The sequence below is a fragment of the Heptranchias perlo genome, chromosome 39 (genome assembly GCF_035084215.1).
Source record: "Heptranchias perlo isolate sHepPer1 chromosome 39, sHepPer1.hap1, whole genome shotgun sequence".
NCBI lineage: Eukaryota > Metazoa > Chordata > Chondrichthyes > Hexanchiformes > Hexanchidae > Heptranchias > Heptranchias perlo.
The window spans coordinates 11,214,699-11,234,869 of NC_090363.1; the positions used below are offsets into that span (position 1 = coordinate 11,214,699).

General features: G+C 48.3%; 1 protein-coding gene across 1 annotated transcript; it reads right to left on the reverse strand.

Moving 5' to 3' along the window:
- Positions 1 to 10,721: 10,721 nt before the first annotated feature.
- On the reverse strand, positions 10,722 to 19,578 carry LOC137305234 (zinc-binding protein A33-like). Its single transcript, XM_067974079.1, has 6 exons — positions 18,976 to 19,578; positions 18,789 to 18,884; positions 18,464 to 18,697; positions 17,754 to 17,776; positions 17,543 to 17,658; positions 10,722 to 13,660 (listed from the first exon to the last, which is right to left on the reverse strand). The coding sequence occupies exons 1-6, from the start codon at positions 19,384 to 19,386 to the stop codon at positions 13,110 to 13,112; spliced, it is 1,431 nt and encodes a 476-aa protein (XP_067830180.1). The 5' UTR covers positions 19,387 to 19,578; the 3' UTR covers positions 10,722 to 13,109.
- Positions 19,579 to 20,171: the final 593 nt, after the last annotated feature.

Sequence of the window (20,171 nt, forward strand, 5' to 3'; positions counted from 1 at the left end):
GGTGGATCCAGCCCCGGTTCCCAGTCTGAGCTCACTCCAGAGTCCCTGCAATTGCTGTTCACATCTCGGTGAAATTGTATCACATTTACAAATAGAAAAGACATTCGATGAAGTTTCAGAGTGCACCCATCATCAGACTGAGAGACAAACGGGTATTTTACTCAGTCTGGGAAAAGGAGAGGGAAAAAGAAGGAGGAGGGGAGAGGAGAGATCAACGCTGATTTGATAGAAATTGTTCGGTTGCATGGATCGCAGGCTCGGGCTCAGGATTGGTGTCAGCCTCGCCCACCTTGTCTGTTTTGCCGGCCTGGGATGCGGCAGTTCCTGCGGACGAGCCCCATCTCCTGACAGGCGGGGGCACCGAACACCCTCCGATGTCCAGAGGACGCGGTGGGCCGTCCCCTGGTGACTCACATCAAAGCCACCGTGGGTTTCCTCCTCTCGGGCCGGTTCGACGTAGGTTTGGTGCCGGAAGGATTGGACCTGACGGAGTTTCGTCTCCCTGAGGCCGAGCAGGATCGGTGCAACATCTGTCCTCACCTGCCCCAGTTGAATCCGATGGAGGAGGAGCTCGTTGGTGATCAATGGCGGGACGTTTGATAAAACGATCCTCTGCCTCCCGACCTGGAGAGGATCCACCAGCAGGAATCTCTCGCCCACCGTGAGCCCCTTATTGAAGGGCCAGGAAGACAGCCCGCTCCGACCTCAGGAAGAACACGGCCTTCCCGGACATTTCAGAGGCGGCGACAATGATTGAGCGGCCGACAACCCCAGACATGGTCTTCACACAGGCTTCAATGGGCATGTTGGGCTGAGTGTCGCCCTTGGCCCCATTCTGTTTCGTAAATAAGCGAAAAGGTGCCGGGGCAGCAGGAGCAGCTGCGGAGGCCACGGCTTGTACCCGGCACCGGTGAAGGTGGAATCGCCCGATGAAAATTGGGAGCTGCACTCACCCCAATTGTCAGGCCTGGTTTGAAAAATGGCTTTTTATAAAGGAGGCTTTAAAATGAAACCACCTCTTCCCCCAGTTGTTAACTGGTCATGAGAGAGGGGCATTCTCACCTCTTTGAACAAACAACAAACGGGGGGGATCTCTCCAACGAGAGAGAGAGAGAGGGAAGGAATGGAGGGAAGGAGGGAGAGAGAGAGGGAAGGAAGCAGAGAGAGGGATTGAATTGAAGGAAGGTGGGGGAGAGAGAAGAAAGGAAAGGAGCGAAGGAGGGAGGGAGAGAAAAGGAAGGAATGGAAAGAAGGAGGGCGAGAGAGAAGAAAGGAAAGGAGCGAAGGAGGGAGACTGTCGGGGTTGGGTTGCTGCAGAAGTGGGGAAAACATTGGGTTTCGTTGCGGTGCAGTCGACTGATGATGTTCCTCCCCTTCTTGATGGGGGGAGGGGGCGTGTGGGGGGGAAGAGACGTCTTCACCCAGACAGTTGAAACTGCCGAGGCTCACTGCTCCACAAAGTGTTCTTTGCAAAAAGACTTCACCCAGGCAGCTCCAGCTGTCCTGGACGAGGCAATGGGGGTGTTTACATCAAGTATAGTTCTTAATCAATCAATCAATCAATCAGCCCCTTGTTGTTCCGGCCTTGTCCAGTGACACAGTCTGATTGACAATCCTCGGGCTCCATCGTTCACAGCCCCGCCCCCTCAGTCTGAGTGACAGTTCCCGGGCTCCATCGCTCCCAGCCCCTCCGTTTGGCGCTCTTTAAGCGTTACCGCAATCTGCCACTCAGCGGATGAATGACCGCAATCTGCAGCTCAGGGGATTAATGACCGCAATCCGGTGCTGACGGACCTGTGTGTTTACAGCATTTCCTCTCTCCCTTTCACCTTAACTGTGGTAATGAAGGCCATTGTCTCTGTGGCTCATACAAACCAGTGTCACCTGAAGCCTGGGCTTCCAAGTGGTGTTGTCACTGGGAACAGCAGCTCTTGGAGACAAAGCCCACCTGCTTCGTGTTTAATTACAAACAGAGGGAGACAGAGAGAGCAACCGCATTGCTCACTCAGTCAGATTATCAGGTTTGTGCCTCACACTTAGCAACAAGAAAAAAAAGGCAAGAAACTAACTCCAATTTATGTTCAGAGTCTGTTCAAGCAGTCATCTGTTCTTAAAGTCTGAAAACATTTATTCGTTTTTAAAGAACCAACGAGAAATCGCTGACTCCAGTATCTGCAGAGAGATTTCCGACAACGTTCATATCACGTTCATGGCCAACCAGTGAAGTGCTGTCAGAACCTGGGATACTTCCATTCCCACCCGTGGTGTCAGACACTTCCACCCACTCCACCCGCCAGAAAACACAGTCCACTCCCAAGCTCTGCAAGACTACCGGTTCTGCCTCTGCGGTGCTGCCAAAGGGAAGGATTCCCTGAGGACCTATTCTCCCAATTCCCCTTTCCCAGTGCGGTCTGATCCCAAGGACCACCCCCACCCAAAACCTCGGTTTTAATTCACCTCAGAACCGCTACCGCAGCACTGCAGAACCCGAGACCCATCACTTTGTGTGGTCACACCTCAGGACACCTCCTGCTAAACCGCAACCATTTAATCCTGGACCCTTAAGCAAATTCTTCTTAATCGAACAATCGTGTCCCATCTTTACTGAATGTCAGAACTCTGCCTCCATTGTGCAAATTCAAAACTCACCCACTGCCCTGCAGGTGAACCGCGGGACTCCCACACCAGCTCGGTGAAACCCGAGACCACAACCAATGTGACGAGAATCTCTCCCACCCTCCCAGTGCTGCCGAAACTCGCAACTAACCCCCGCTCCGCCACATTTTCGCTGAATTGCAGACACAGTCCTCCATCGTGTTAACTCCTCCCAAACACTTCATTTTGTGCTGGAGACCGTAAAGAGGTAAGAGGTGAATTAAGCTCGCAGCCAAACGAATTTCCAATTAGAAATAAAATCACTGTTTCCGTTTTGAACGAGAAATGGACAGAATCAGTGAATTACTTGCCTGAACAGAGGTAAAAGCCCAGGATATCATATCATTAAATAATCACTTTGACACCTTAAACCAATCGCCCTAACAGTATTAAATTACGTCTTAACGGGTACATCCCCTCTGTAATTCTAAAATAGCACGGCCGGGGTTTTCAGCTTGAACACGCTCGGCCCCTCTTCCCCATTTATTCATTTTAATTGACAGGAAAATGAGGCTGGCGAGCGTAGAACCCGGAAACTCAGGTCCATATATTTCCTCTGAGTGTGAGCAATTCGACGGGAGATTCACGTTTGCACATGTCATTTCTGTTGAAGAACTCCTGTTAAATTTGGAGGGATTTAATTGGAGCTAATTTTAAGTTGAGGGATAGTGTAAAATGGACGCTTTCAATTTAGCCGCCCATTATGGAAGGATGCAAAGGCTGCAAGTGGATATAGACAGGTTAAGTGAGCGGGCAAGAACATGGGAGATGGAATATAATGTGGAAAAATGTGAAGTTATCCACTTTGGTCGGAAAAACAGAAATGCAGAATATTTTTAAATGGTGAGAGATTGGGAAATGTTGATGTTGAAAGGGACCTGGGTGTCCTTGTACATAAATTACTGAAAGCTGACATGCAGGTGCAGCAAGCAATTAAGAAGGCAAATGGTATCTTGGCTTTTATCACAAGAGGCTTTGAGTACAGGAGTAAAGATGTCTTACTGCAATTATATTGGGCCTTGGTGAGACCGCACCTGGAGTATTGTGTACAATTTTGGTCTCCTTACCTAAGAAAGGATATACCTGCCGTAGAGGGAGTGCAAAAAAAGTTCGCCAGACTGATTCCTGGGATGGCAGGATTGTCGTATGAGGAAAGAGTGAGTAGATTCGGCCTGTATTCTCTAGAGTTTAGAAGAATGAGAGGTGATCTCATTGAAACATATAAAATTCCCTCAGGGCTCGACAGGGTAGATGCAGGGAGGATGTTTCCCCTGGCTGGGGCGTCTAGGACTAGGGGTCACAACCTCAGAATAAGGGGTAGGCCATTTCAGACTGAGATGAGGAGAAATTTCTTAACTCAGAGGGTGGTGAATCTTTGGAATTCTCTACCCCAGAGGGCTGTGGAGGCTCATCATTGAGTACATTCAAAACAGCCATCGATAGATTTCTGGATATTAAGGGCATCAAGGGATATGCAGATAGTGCAGGAAAATGGAGTTGAGTTAGAAGATCATCCACGATCTGATTGAATGGCGGGGCGGGTTCGAGGAGCCGGATGGCCAACTCCTGCTCCTATTTCTCGTGTTCTTATTATACACCACTTCCGATATTCCTTTCCTTTAAGTCAATGGACGGGAAATCGGGCGTGGTGCATAATGGGCGCTCAATTCGATATCACCCCTTTTGCACCAATCCCCAAATTAAAATGATTCCCATCGTGTTTTAATCTGGCGAAGCAATTTAATTATTTACATGAATACGTTATTCGAGACAGGGGACGCTTTACCATATTCTTCAGCTCATCTCTGAATTTACTCTGGGACGCTGCATAAACTAACGTGTGTCTGCAGGAACTCAAAGCCTGAAGCATGTGCCCGGATTGTTCCATAATGGTGAAAGGCGCATTGTAATTTGTTTCTAAAAATTGAGTATCTGTAAATTGTACATATATATGAGCTATGAATCTTACCATCCATAACAGTGTAAAACTGCCACATATGGCGAGCAGTAAAATGATGGATTTTCTTCGGTTCTCCATCTCTGGATCACTGTGTATCTCACTATTGTTGTTTTCCCGGAGTCCCCTCCTCACTCTATTGGCCAGTACAATGTGTCTGATGGTCAGAGCATTGAGCAGTAAAATCAACAGAAATGGAACAAACGGGGTTGAAATAGTTTCCAACCACAAAAATGCTACCCATATGGGTACGGTACAGAAGCTTCATTTTACGTAGCAGGACCACGGTACATTGTCAATTATTTCCCGAGGTTCATACACAAAATAGATTGGAACATTTTCCAACAAGCTCAAGGAACACACCATCGCGACAACCACAGCCGCAGTTTCTTCGGTGCAATATTTTGTTCTCAACTTTTCGCAACAAATGGCGACACACAGCGCCTCATGGATGCCCAGTTTCGAGCTGCTAGATCTGTTCTGAATCTATCCCATTTGGCACGGTGGTAGTGCCACACAACACGTTGGATGGTGTCCTCAGTGCGAAGACGGGACTTCATCTCCACGAGGACTGTGCGGTGGTCACTCCTACCAATACTGTCGTGGACAGATGCAACTGCGACAGGTAGATCGGTGCGGATGAGGTCAAGTAAATTTTTCCCTCTTGTTGGTTCGCTCACCACCTGCCGTAGGCCCAGTCTCGCTGTTCTGTCCTTCAGGACTCTGCCAGCTCGGTCAGAAGTGCATCATTTGTTCTTTGTTCTACTAAACCCGAAGACAGCAGCAGCAACGCAGATTTTATCTCCAGCAATACTTTACTGGGTTGAATTTCGAGGGTTGGAGGTTCTTCCGATCGCTTGTCGTAAGTTCGGCGGTTCACACCTTTTCTCCAGAATTTCCGTTAATCTCAGCAACTTGACTTGATGGACGTTTTCTACTTTTCAACGATACTAACTAACCAGATCCAAGACGGGATGCTAATATTTGGCTGGGACTGAAAATTACACGACTCTCTGCAAAGGAGACGAAATCCTCATTAAAATGTTTACTTTAAAACTTCGGTACAATTTGCACTGCTGTCAGGTTATTACATCAAGAATATGTCTAAAACTTGACGTTTTCTTATTGTTATTTGATTGATGGCTGTAACATCGACTACATCAATACAAACCGATAATATTATTACTCCGACAGCAGGAGCAGTGATACAGTGAAACACTGTTAAAGATTAATATTAACTGATTATAAAAGGCTGACCGGGAACACCAATCACTGCAAGAATAGGGTAGTAAATGTTTTCTATCTGTGTGATTACCGGCTGTCCCATTTTCGGAGAGAAGCGACTTGTCTCTTAATGTTATGGACACGCAGATCATCTGCCTTCAAAATATGGGCTTCGTTATACCTGAGAAAAAAGTCAAGTGAAACATGAGCATTGCACAATGATTGGAATTAGTTAATGAACAAACAGATTAAGCCGAGTGTATTCACTCCCACTGATGGGAAGTAGGTTATAACACAATGACATTTCACATTGAAAAAACGAAGTCTAGAATATTACTTTGATCACATTTTAGAAATAATATATTTTGAAATCTGCACTCCTAATGTAATGGTGCATACCCCCGAAACTGTGGATAATCCCTTATAGGTTCATGGAAGCTATTTAATTGAAGAAATGCGCACATTTGTGGTAGATTGGCTCCATCTACGTTTTAGGTACATCATATCTTTTTCTTTTTTAATTGCACTCTACATAATATCGATATGAGGAGGCTCCATGGGGCACGTGAGATCGAAGAGCCTTCACAGATACACACAGAAAGTGATATAGTCAGTTGCATACAGCTGAGCAGCCCCACGAAGATGCTGAGATGTTGGATTTCAGCATCAACAGGCGTTGGGCAGAGGTGAAAGCAACAGGGTCTGTTCTGATATGTACCGGCTGTGAGAAAGATAATTGTGGATAAGGATCTTAATAGCCGTTTGGAAGGGCTTTGGGAGTTTATGGCCATCGTGTACTAATGAGTTGGAGGGTGCAACGGACACTTCATGTCGGCTGTGGAGCCGGAATTTGGATCGGGACCCGGTTCTGCCCCTCGGATCAAAGGGGCCGATTTATTTTAGAAATTTGGCACAGGGCCCCTAATGACCGACACCTTTTGGGTTATTTCACCATTTGGCCAACGGTGGATTTTGGTGTGTTCTGTATTAAAATGTTGATGTCCAGTCATACTGTGGGAAAGGGATTACAATTCCCACAGCAGCAGATGCTGGGATGGGCGGGTGGGGCGATTTTGTGTATGAAAGTTAGATGGGCCACTTTGTGCTATTTGAATGCTGTTTTCATAAACTCCTCAAAAGACTGAACCGTACTTGATCCAGAGAGTTACTTCCCAGTTGGAACTGAGGTAACTGATTCCAGTCAGGGCCGCGATTCAGAAATTACAATCCGTCTCAGCTCCCTTGGATTATGTAGGATCATAGGCACAGGTGTCGGCCATTCTGCCCCTCGAGCCTGTTCCACCATTCAATTAGATCATGGGTGATCTGCATCTAAACTCCACCTGTCCGCCTTGGTTCCATATCCCATAATGCCCTGACTGAACAAAAATCTATCAATCCCATGTTTGAAATTTTCAATTGATCCCCCAGCCGCAACAGACTTTTGGGGGAGAGAGTTCCAGATTTTCACTATCCTTTGTGTGAAGAAGTGATTCCTGACATCGACCCTGAACAGCCGAGTGCGAATTTTAAGGTTATGCCCCCTGTTCTTGACCATCCTACCAGAGGAAATAGTTACTTCCTTACTATCTTGATTCATCGTAAACACTCAGATCACCCCTTCATTTTCTATACTTGACGGAATACAAGTCCAGTCGATGCAACCTGTCCTCATAATTTCACCTTTTGAGCCCCAGTATAATTCTGCTGAATCTGCGCTGCACTCCTCCAAGGCCGATTTTTCCTTCCTGAGATGTAGTGCCCAGACCTGAATGCATTACTCTAAATTGGGGTCTAACCAGAGTTCTGTGCAGCTCTAACATAATTTCCACCCCCTTGGATTCCAGTCCTCTTGAGATAAAGGCCAACATTCCATTAGTCTTTTTTAATTAATTTGTATCTGTCACACAAGGTAAAGGTGAGACTGAGTGTAGTGAAGCAGACAGCAATAGAAGAAGATGGATAAAGGTGTCACTGCGTATAACGAGTGATAGAGAGAGACACTAACAGAGGGAGACAGATAAAGGTGAGAGTGAGTAAAGTGATGCTTACACCCTCATCTACAAGCAGAAGGGGAGAGGGAAGAAATCAGAAATTGGCAATCCATTTCCTTGCTAAATATCGACTACAAAGTTCTGTCTAAGTCCATCGCCAAAAGGCTCAAGTCTGCTCTGGAGTTGGTGATCCTCCCCGGTTAGAGCTGCACTGTGCCTGGCAGGGCGATCTCTAATCGCCTTGCGCTGCTCAGGGATAAGATCACCTAAGTGTAGGACAGAGGGGTGAACACCTGCCTCATCAGCTTGGACAAGGAGGAGGCGTTCGACAGAATATCCACCACGTACATGATGGGCGTGTTCTCCAAAATGGGGCTTAGGGAGGGAATCCGTGAATGGATCCGACTGCTCTGTGCAGATATCAGTAGCACAGTCCTAATCAATGGGTGGGAATCGGAGAGCTTTCCAATCAGATCTCGAATCAGGTAGGGCTGTCCTCTGTTTGCAGTCTTGTTCATATATTGCATCGAACCGTTTGCCTTGTCCATCACCAAGGATGCAGGTGTCAGCAGGTGACGATCCCAGGCTCACAGGTTAAGGCTTCCCTGTACATGGAGGATGTTACGGTTTTTTGCACCGATCATTGGTCGGTACACAGACAGATGGGCACCTGCAACCAGATTGAGCTGGCCTCGGGGGCTAGAGTGAACTGAAATAAGACAGCGGCCATGTTCATTGGCAGGTGGGCAACCCGATCCTTTGTCCCCTTCACTATCAGGTCTTACGACCTGAATGTGCTGGGGATCTGGTTCGGGGGGCCTCAGGCCTGCACCAAGAACTGTGGGGAGTGGGTCACCATGGCCAACAAAGGTTTGGTATTTGGGTGGGGGTGGGGGGGGGCGCGCTCCCTCTCCATAACCAGCAGGAACCTGGTGATAAGACGTGAGGTGCTCGTGGTGTTGATCTACATGGTCAAGTTCTGACCCATTCCCTGCCATCACAGTCACCTGAGATTTCGTGCACTTTGTCAAGGTGGACCACACACACTGGGACACCATGTACAAGACCCCAGACAAAGGGGGTAAGGGCGTCCCCAATGCCACCTGATCCTAATGGCCACCTTTGTGTGTGGCTGCCTCAGGATGTGTGTAGAGCGCCTATACGCAAACACCAGGTGTCACTACCTGCTGAACTTCTATCTGTCCACCACACTGAGAAGACTGGTCTGGCCACGCTGGCCGAGCAGACGCGGGCTGTCCCATCCAGCTGGTCCGTACCCCACCATCTGTCCCAGGTGGAGAAGTTCCTGAGGAGATCCACTTCGACCACAAGGCCGTCAGACACTGATCGGCACTGAAAGTTCTGTATGTTCTGCAGGGAAGGGAGAAGGTGGATCTGATCGGGTAGTTCTCCGACCAGACGGCCGATGCCATTTGGCAGAAGGTCTGGTCACCAGAACTGACCTGCAGGCACTAGGATGTAGCCTGGATTGCGGTGAGATGGGCCCTCCCAGTGCGGTCTTTCCAACACGCATGGAATCTCAGCACCACTACCTGGTGAACTGCCCCTTCCCACAGAACGTGTGAAGAGAGATGCGTTGGTATCTGTACCAGTTCATCCCCAATAGTTCAGTAACACATGTCGCTCTGCTCTTTGGGATGTTTCCCACGACGCACATCTGAGACAGGTGTCAATTGCTGCTCGAAGACCATCAACTTGGTGAAGGGGGCCCTTTGGTCCTCCCGATACTCGGTGGTCTTCAGCTAAAGGAAATGTCCACGACCGAGTGTTTCCGACTGGCACATTCCAAGGTCCAGGAGTACGTGCTGCGGAATGCATTGAAGTAAGTTACGGCCTACTCAAAGGTTCTATGGGGAAATGCCACTGTGTAAGGCTACCCCAATCTGTATTGTAGAAAATGTATTCGAACATATGGACTGTGTTATGAATTTTAATAATGGGATCACACTCTGTGCGATCTGCATTGTATTAGTCTGAACTGCACTGCTTGAAATTGTGGCTTTTTACATTCAACTGTGTGTATCTTTACATTTCCTGAAATAAAGTAATATGTTGACATTTTTTTAAAAAGCGACACCAACAGAGTTGTGATAGATAAAGTTGAGAATGAGTACGGTGATACAGAGAGACACCAACGGAAGGAAACAGATAAAGGGATGACTGATTACAGTGATGCAAAGAGACACCAGCCTCGGGAGATGGATAAAGGGAAGACGGAGTACAGTGAGTGATACAGAGAACCATCAACAGAGGGAGATAGATAAAGGTGAGACGGCAGAATGCACAGAGTGAGCAGGGCAAACGTGGGGAATATCAGAATTATAAACGTTTAAAAAGGCGGAGAGGGAAAGAGAGAGGGGAAACAACAGCGGGGGTGGGGGGCGGGGGTTAGGGGGGAACCAAAGAAGCAGAAATTGAGCAGAGAGAAATCAATCAAAGTGGAAGTGAGAACTGAACAGGAATCACAGAAAAAAGCAGCAGAGTGAATACAGACAGACACAGTGATGGGACAGCACAATGTAACTATGCAGGTGACATTAGTTATCTGGACATGAAGTAAATAAAGATTCCCATTTATTTCCGTTATGAGCCCTACTATATTGTTGACGATATACAGTGGGGCTGCCGTACAGGAACAGGATATTTTTGTTTCCTGGCATAGATAGCTTACAGCGGATTAGCACTCTCTCATCCGATTATGGTTATTCCATTTGTTGTTGATATTAATTGCTCTCACTGTCAGGCACATCTTTCCAAGGTTCAAACTCATTTTAGAATCATCGAATCATAAGATGGTTGCAGCACGGACGGAGGCCATTCGGCCCATCGAGTCTTTGCCGGCTTTCTGTGAGATTAAACCAGCTAGTCCCACTCTCCCGCCCTAACCCAGTAGACCTGTAAATTTATTCCCTTCAAGTAATTATCCAGTTCCCTTTTGAAAGCCACGATTGAATCTGCCTCCACCACCCCCTCAGGCATTGCATTCCTGATCATAACCACTCGCTGTGTAAAAAAGTTTTTTCTCATGTCGCCTTTGGTTGTTTTGCCAATCACCTTAAATCTGTGTCCTCTGGTTTTTGCCCCTTCCGCCAATGGGAATGGTTTCTCTCTATCTATTCTGTCTAGACACTTCATGATTTCGAATACCACTATCAAATCTCCTCTCAACTTTCTCGGCTCGAAGGAGAACAACGCCAGCTTCTCCAGTCTATCCACATAACTGAAGTCCTTCATCCCTGGAATCATTTTAGTAAATCTCTTCTGCTCCTCTTCTTCTCTCAGGCATTCACATCCTTCCTAAAGTGCGGTACACAGAACTGGACACAATACTTCAGTTGTAGCCAAACCAGTGTTTATAAAGGTACATCATAACCTCCTTGCTTTTGCACTCTATGCCTCTATTTTCCAAGCCCAGGATCCCGTATGCTTTCTTAACCACTTTCCCAATCTGTCCTTCCACCTTCAACGATTGTGCACATATACTCCCAGATCTCTCTGTTCCTGCACCCCTTTTAGAATTGTATCCTTTATTTATATTGCCTCTCCTCGTTCTTCCTGCCAAATGTATCACTTCACACGTTTCTGCGTTAAATTTAATCTATCACGTGTCCGCCCGCTCCACCAGCCTGTCTCCGTCCTCTTGAAGTCAATCACTATTTTCCTTACTGTTCACTGCCCTTCCAAGTTTTGTGTCATCTGCAAATTTTGAGTTTGTGCCCTGTACACTCAAGTCCAAGTCATCAATATATATCGAGAAAAGCAATTGTCCTCGTACTGACCCCTGGGGAACACAATTGTATCCCTCCATCACATCCAAAAAAACAACCGTGCACCACGACTCTCTGTTTCCTGTTACTTGCCCAATTTACGCTCTCATTCCCTCTGTTCTTTCTTTCCTCTTTCTCTCTTTTCTTGCTTCACTCTTTCATTCTCTTTTCTTTATCGCTCTTACACTTTTCTCTCTATTTACACTTTCTCGCTCTCTCCTTTCTTTCTCTCTCTCTCTCTTTCTTTTCTCTCCACCCTATCCAGCGAGAATCAGTTAGGGAGAGGGCTCCCACCATGGTCCAGGAATTGAAATCTCCCTCACCGTCACCTGTCGCGCCGTGGAATAATTCCCCCCAACCCCTCCCTGCCATCACCCCTGCAGTGCACTGGACATTACAACACACAGGACTTTGTAATGCGCCAGATGGTACTTCATTGGTGGTGCTCAGGCAGCTTCAAGAAGCCAAAGTGATGGCCCTTGTGGAGAAATGTCGACAAATTCTTGAATATTTGGGATTTAAAGTTATATTTCCCAAGCTCTTACAAAGGGCAGACTATTGACAACGTATAGTCATTGCCATTAACTATATTAACGTGACGCAGTTGGCATAATAAAATGGGGATATTAACATTAATTATTGAGTTACAGAAAACTTATGCAAAGAGCATGCATTACCTGCTGTTCTGATCAGCTGCCTTCTAATCTAATAAACACAGACCTTCGCGCACACTGAGAGTGTTCTGTGCTTAATTGATTGTCAGGCTCGTGGAAGCAAGATCAGTCCTATCAAACTGGTTGCAAAAGTATCAACTCCTCGATACTCTCGCCGGGACAATGACAGAAAAAAACCAAATCGGGAAAGTTACATTTCTGTGCAGTTATGGACATTGACTTAAAATTACTCCCACTGACACTTGGAAAAACCCAAGGGAACGAAAACAAGATTTCACGATAATTACAGACGAGGGAGACCATTCTGCCCATCGTGATCCATCCATCCAGAGAGATCTTAACATCCCCCCATTGCAGCATCAAATTGTTTCTGAAATGATTCCAGGGTTCTTGTCTCCATCACTCTATCTGGAAACTCACTCCACGTGATGATGACAGTTCGGGGTGGAAACAAGGTGGTAGTGCCCCCAAAAATTGTGGGCAGTGACAGAGGTGAATTAAAACATGGGCAATGCTCCCTCAGGACTGCACTGAAGTGTCAGCCTGGATTATGTGCTCAAATCTGTGGGGCGGAAGAGAGGCAGGAGGGTTCCATGGGAGTGGGACTAATTGGATGGCTCTTTGAAAGAGCCGCCACAGGCACGATGGACTGAATGGCCTCCTGCGCTGCACGGTTCGAAATGAGGCTGATTTGTAATTTAAATAGGATTACCACCTGACTCGGGACCATCCGCACCACCTGTGACTGAGACCGACGCCCAGCAGTTTGCAGCTGGCAGGAGGCAGATCGGCGGTGTTGAATTATGAGATGGACCTGTTAGTGACCTTTAACCCCGCGGATTTTCAGCGGTGCTGAGTTTCTCCCCCCGACACTCCATCCCGGATTGAAGAAGGGAAAGATTCTCTCAGTGAAAGTGTGGATGAAAGTGTGGAGATGGGTCATGTTGTCCGCATTGTAAAATGACACCTGTCCGCCCTCATAGTCCAGGTACACCCCGATCATCCGGGGCTTCACACTCGGGGTGAGGGGGGTGTCATCGGGGGAACTGGGGGCAAAATAACCACTTCCAGATTTCAGCCGCACAATCCAGTATCCGGACTCAGGTCTCAGGTCGATGTTCCATTTCCTGTTAACAGACTCTCGGGCCACTCCCACACTCCACCACGTCTTGTTCCCCACCTCCACCTCCCAGTAGTGTCTCCCTGATGTGAATCCCTCCGATCCCAGCACACAGGCCCACTGATTAAACCTCTCCGGGGTGTCAGTGAGCGGCTGCCATTTCTCTCCGACTCTCACACTGGTCCGGTCCTCAGACACGATGAGCCGGGGATGGGCTGTGTTCGGATCCAGAGTCAGAGAGGCTGGAGCTGGGGGAAGGTTAAAATAACACAGTCAGTGAGTTCGTTTGTTGCTGTGATTTATTCAAATACTTTCCTGTTTAAAGTGCCCACTCGGTGGATTCCCGGGACCTCGGGTGTTTTTAAAGGGCTCCAGGTTCTGTTGATGGAATCTGCACCCACCCGGGGGTTCAAGCTCCTGGGGCCGCTCTGACTTGCCAACCCGGTCAGAGCTGAGCGGGAACCGGGCGCACATTGTGTTTTATTTTTGTCTTTCTTCAGCCCCTGGCGCCCTGCTTCGACACCGACCCGCCACAAGGAACCCGGCGCCCCCTCGCCCTCCCCACTCCCCACCCCAGCCCGAGTCCCCTGCGGTTCTCAGCCCCTGCAGAGTGACCCACTTGCCTGTAGAAGTACACAAGGAACCGGCGCCAAGAGGCTCCGACGTGACTTGGAGGCACAATCTCGGCCCGGAGACGTAACCCCTGATATCCCACATTACCAATCAGCTCGATCGTTGAGGGGAGATGGGGATTGGTGGTATGAAATAAGAAACCAGAGGGAAAGAAAAGGAAGAAAAGGTGAACGAAGTAAAAAGTAAGGAGGGGAACTGCTGCAGAAGAGAAGAAAGAACCGAGAGAGAGTGTTGAGGGGAACTAAACTCATCAGAGGGAATGGGAACAAGAATAGATCCGGCAGAGGGAGGGAGGGAAAGAGCAAAGGCGGGGCAAACAGTGAGGAAGGGAGAGAGTAAAGAGTTCAAGAAGAAAAGTAGAAAAACAACGGGATAAAGAAGCTGCGGCCCACAACTCAATGTGTCCAACAGCCTGACCCGGAACTCGAGATAAACTGGAACAACCGGGCAGCCCCCAGATTCAGAAAAACCCGCCCCCGAACAGAAAAAGCACCCTGGACATAACAAACCGACATCACCCTGAAAACAGTCCATCAACAAAATTATATCCAGGAATCTCAACAGACTCGAACACAAAATCAGCCAAAACAAAACGGATCTGCATAAAAGGAGAGGTGGGAGTCTCATTTCTACAGGAGACCCTCCTCACCACATGTGAACTGCTGCAGCCACAACTGCAGCCTCAGTGCAGGGCGAGGACATCATTGCTTGTGGATGTCAAGGGAACCGTGGCACTGAACTTTTATGGCGTTGGATCCATTCAGGCCTCTGCTGGCGATATTCTTGACAGAGAGAAGCAGAATGAGCGAGCGCGAATGTGTACCGCATTGCAGGCTTCGCCATGGTGCAGGGTGCCATTGACTGCACGCATATAGCCATGTGTGTTCCATATCTCAACTCAGCCATCTTTATGAACATACGGGGTTCGACTTCCTCAATGTGCAGCTGGTGTGTGACCGCAAGCAGTGCATCATGCAGCTCAATGCTGCAGTCCAATCTACCAACTATCTTTGAACCGGCTCCGTAAGTCAATGGCTGGCTACAGGGTAACAAGCGCTAACCCTTCACGAGGTGGCTTGTAATTCCGGTCAGGCACGCACGCACGTGTACAGACAGGTCTACAATGAGAGCAATGCAGCCACAAGAAATATCATTGAGCAAACCATAGGCATCTTAAAGCAACGTTTCCGCTGCCTGGACCATTCTGGAGGAGCCCTGAATTACTCAGCTGAGCAGGTGTCAAGATTCGTCGTGGTATGTTGCATGCTGCACAACCTCGCCCTTGAGAAGGAACAGCCCGTGCCACCGCCTATCCACCAACTCCCTGAGCCAGAGGCAGAGGAGGAGGAGGACGAGGAGGAAGTGAAGGAAGAGGAAGTGGCAAGAGCAACAAAATGCACAGGCCCTGTCTGCCAGGGCTCTTCATGCTCACCTTATTCAAGAGCGATATCTGTAACCTCATTGACGCCTCCCAAGTCACCAACAGTCCGACACTCCTCACATTTCCTCTCCCTCATGACCATCAAATCGCCCTCCATGTGAATGCACATAGCTTCCTCCCACAGCCTAAAGCATAAATAAAAACCACCACCAACTGCGACTTCCAAACAATAATTTATCAGATTGCACATTAACTCAAGTATAAAACATTACACCATTCACCTTTGTGAATTCCCTCAGTGCCTTTCATTCGTCTGCCTTTGCCCTTCCTAGTGCTTCTACGAGATGCATCCCCTGTGACTGGAGCATGGGTGGTTGAAGGCTGCTGATCTTCAATTGAGGTGCATGCAAATGGACTTGTAGGAAAAACTGGAGCAGCTCTGGGCCAGGAGGGTACGGATCAGACTGCACCATCTCGACATGGGCTGCAGCAGTCTAGCCTGGCTGGCTGAAAGGCAATAGCAAGGGCACTAACAGAGAGGCAGGGCTGGGAGCAGGAAAACTGTCATCCTGAGAGAGGACAGCAGGTTCGACTGCCATGGCGCCATTGCCACTCGAATGGGGCGGCACCTCAGCAATCCTGGTGATCAACTGAAGAGCAGATGGATGGAGTGCTGTGACGCCGTGGAAGCCCTGTTCCACAGTGGTACCTTCCGGCGAGCTGGCACCTGTGGTATCCGTTCACCTCGCCCCGGCTCCTGTGAACTTGTGCCCATTGTCTCAACACGTGCCGATCCCTCCTCTAATCTAGTCTCTACACTAAACGAGGTGTCAGTATCTCAGCTGGTGGATGCGAGTGTCAGATCAAGAGCTGGAGTGGCTTCATTATCCTGTCTTCCTCATCCTCCACCTCAGATGGTGCCGGCTCAAGTCTTGGGTATCTGCAATGAAAAAAGGAGACGGGTTGAGCTGTGGAGCGGTGAGAGGAGCAAGGAAGACGTGCGTGCTGACACCACCGACAGCACATTAGTCAGAAAATATTGTGGGATGTGGGAAACGAGAAGTAGAATTAGGTATGTAGAGAACCTCTGCGTTGGGACCTCCAGCGCGGCACTTGCCATGGCCACAGCAATGGCCCGCCCAATTATCCAAAGCACAGTCACCTCCAGAGGAGTGAGGACGTGCAGGAGTGCTGATACTCCCTGAGGTCTTTCACACTGCCCGCTGATATGCGCCATCTTCTGTTGCAAGACAGAGAGAAGAATGTCAATGAGTGTTCTGCAAGACGTTTGGGTAATGTGCCTGTCATGGGTGAAGAACTGTCGGTATATGTGACCTGTGAGTAGTGGGTGTGTGGATTGAAAGTGTGTTGTTATGTGAGGGTGAGATGCAGCATGCGAAGTGTAGCATTGTGTACAGATGGGCAGCGTTTGTTGGTGGGTGGGTGACGGGGGTGGGGGGTGGGTGTCATCTTGGAGCAGTGTTGTGTTTCATAGGATGTGTCACTTGACACTTGCATTCACTCACCTTCACCACTTGTGTCAAATCATTGAACTTCTTCTGGCACTGCACCCACATGTGTGGTGCAATGCTCCTGGCATTCACATCCACGGCCACTTCCTCCCTCTGCCTTCGCAGCTGGTGTCTGGAGGGTCTCCTGCCGCCGTGCAGGTACAGGATGGCTCTCTGTTCTTCCACTTACTCAGCCAGGGCCTCCACTGAGCTGTCGGAGAACCTCGATAAATTCTCTCTTGCCGGTCCAGTCATTCTGCTTGTCATCCTCCACTGCTTGCATTTGCAGTGCACTTCCCCTTTAATCGGTGGAGGCTGCCTTGACCGAGTGCTGGCCACGCCCCATATGCAGCCTCCTGGTGGGTGCAGCCTCTCGCCAAAGATAGCGCTGGCTGCACGGACAAATAATGGAAATGAACCTGAAGCACGAATCTCGCCTGCTGCCTGCATCGGAAACACCGGGCGCGGGTTAATCGCACACCGCGACCCTCGCGCCCGAATTCGGGCGTTCGCGAATTTAACCCCCACTCTCTTTGATATAATCTGATTCGTTATAATAAGAAATGAGTTTTAAATCAGGACAAAGAAACATATAGGACTTTTACCGGGTTTGATGGCATCAATCATTTCTCTCCACACTGTGTACTGAAAAGGGCAGTTGAATTTTTCGATAGACAGGGCGCCATCTGCTAATGACAGTATATTACCGTCGTCGCTAACCCTGCAAATATTCAACAATTGGTTATAAATTGATCATAAACACATTTCTGAGTTATTTTACCAAACAGTAGAGTTTCAGTAAAGAACATGTCCTACCTCCTCTTCTGACAAGTTTTCTCCTGAAATAAATAAAACACAAATCTGAGTTGACACAAACTGACCATCCATATCCGGACAGCAGAATTGCCTTAATTTGTGACAATCTGTTGATAATTCTGAATTCTCACTGCTGCCGACACACAGATACAAAGATGACATTACAAACATGTATAGAAGAACCGGAGAGAGTGCAAAAAATTCTATGCAGGAAATATTTGAAAGCCGGACAGAAGAAATTACACCCAAATTATCAAATGCCTCTCATAGAAACAGGATATGGCTGAGAAATTTTATTTGTGTCAGACGATGGAAATCAACATCAGTCCCCCTCACAGACACAGTGACTCTCACACCCACCGTACCAGACACTCGCACACACTCACTCAATGTAACTGTAACTGCATTGCAATGTGAGTTTCAGGAGAATATTAAACTCTGGGGCAACACGGAAATAATTACAAGCTAAATATCAAGATCAGGGCAAATCATTCCCGAGGTGGTTGCTGGCATTCCCGGGATTCTGTAGACATTGTGTGAGGCCGATTAGTTCGGTGACAATAACAAATCTGCCTCGGAATAGACAAAAAAAATCGATCGATTTAAAACAGTCCCGAATGATCTGGAAATTCTGCATTTACTTCAAAATTCTTGCCCATCATTTTGTGACTGTGAACATTCACTGAACTAAACTGAAATATAATCCTCACCTTCAGAAATATCACTCCGTCTTTTTCCTCCATCTGTTTTTGGAACTTTGAAAGCTTCTCCTGAATAGAATTTAAATTCTCTTGAATTTCTTGAAGATTTTCCTCCATTGGTTCTAGAATCCTCTCCTCTTCTTCCCTGAGATCTCTGATTAAACGCTGCTCTTTCTCACTGAGAATCTGGTGCATTTTAGCGAACTCGGATGTGATGCGGGTCTGCAGACTGCTCGACTGTTCCTACAAAATGAAATGTGAAAAATAATAATGTACCCCGAACAAGGAACAAACCTAACCGAGATCGCAGAGAATCAGCTCAGGGAGACCTCACCCTAACTTCGGAAATCTGCTGCTTCTGTTTCAGTTCAGTTTTCAGAACCGCCGTTTTCTTCTCTCTGAGAGAATCTAAGGAAGATTTCAGCTGATCCTGGGATTGGGAGAAAAAAATCACAGAATGAAAGTGTTCGACCATGAAAGTGTGATCAAATAATCAGGTGATCAAATCTGTTCCCTTTTACCTTATAGATTTCAACAGCTTCTTTAATCGGCATGAAGCGGTGGTCTCTGTGTTCCCGCGCATCTCTACAAGTGCAACAGATCAGTTTCTTGTCAGTTTCAGAAAACAGCTTCACTTCTTCCTGATGTTCCTCACAGTGAAGTTTACTTTCCTTCTCTTCCGGATTCAGCTTTAATTTTCGAGCTTTCTCTGCCAGATTCACTAAGGCCCGATTGACCCTGAAGTTTCTTTCCGGAAACTCCTCTCCACATTCCGGGCAGGAGTTTGTTTCCTTCTGTTCACAACACTGTGCGATACAGGAGCGGCAGAAGTTGTGCCCACACTCCAGTATAACCGGATCAGTGAACAAATCAAGACAGATGGGACAAATTGCCTCCTCGGTCCAACTCTCAGCCTGCCGTCTGGAAGCCATGTTCACACTCAGCACTTCCTCATTCAAACTGCTTTTACCTTCGATGTTACTGGGCTCCCAAACACCTTCAGACTACAAACCCTCCGGTGAATCACCGTGTAAGATACAGATCCATAAACTGAATTGTGTTAATGATTGTAGCCGCTCACCCTAAAATACAAAGCGTCATAAATGTCAAGGAGCTGTCTGGAAGCTGTGATCAGTTTCAGTCCTTCCTGATTCAAACTGTTGGTGTCATGTTTCTGTGGGTGGATCCAGCCCCGCCATCTCAATCTGATTGACAGTCCCCGGTCTCACTCACTCACTCCTTGCCCCTCCGCCTCGTCTGATCGACAGTTCCCGGGCTCCTTCACTCCAAGCCCCGCCCCCTCAGTCTGATTGACAGTCCGCGGGCTCCCTCACCACCAGCCCCGCCCCCTCGTCGGATCGACAGTCCCCGGGCTCCCTCACACCTGAACCTGCCCCCTCAGTCTGATTGACAGTCCCCGGGCTCCTTCACTCCCAGCACCGGCCCCTCAGTCTGATTGACAGTCCCCGGGCTCATTCACTCCAAGCCCCGCACCCTCAGTCTGATGGACAGTCCCCGGGTTCCTACACTCCAAGCCCCGCACCCTCAGTCTGATGGACAGTCCCCGGGTTCCTACACTGCAAGCCCCGCACCCTCAGTCTGATGGACAGTCCCCGGGTTCCTACACTCCAAGCCCCGCACCCTCAGTCTGATGGACAGTCCCCGGGCTCCTTCACTCCCAGCCCTGCCCCCTCAGTCTGATGGACAGTCCCCGGGC

What these genes read in the sequence shown, in the direction of transcription:
- LOC137305234 (XM_067974079.1), bottom strand. Translation starts at nt 19,386, where the DNA reads ATGGCTTCCAGACGGCAGGCTGAGAGTTGGACCGAGGAGGCAATTTGT. An exon ending in ACGGAGTGATATTTCTGAAG is followed by an intron (nt 17,777 to 18,463) that starts GTGAGGATTATA and finishes TATTTATTTCAG; the next exon opens with GAGAAAACTTGTCAGAAGAG. An exon ending in AAAACTTGTCAGAAGAGGAG is followed by an intron (nt 17,659 to 17,753) that starts GTAGGACATGTT and finishes GAATATTTGCAG; the next exon opens with GGTTAGCGACGACGGTAATA.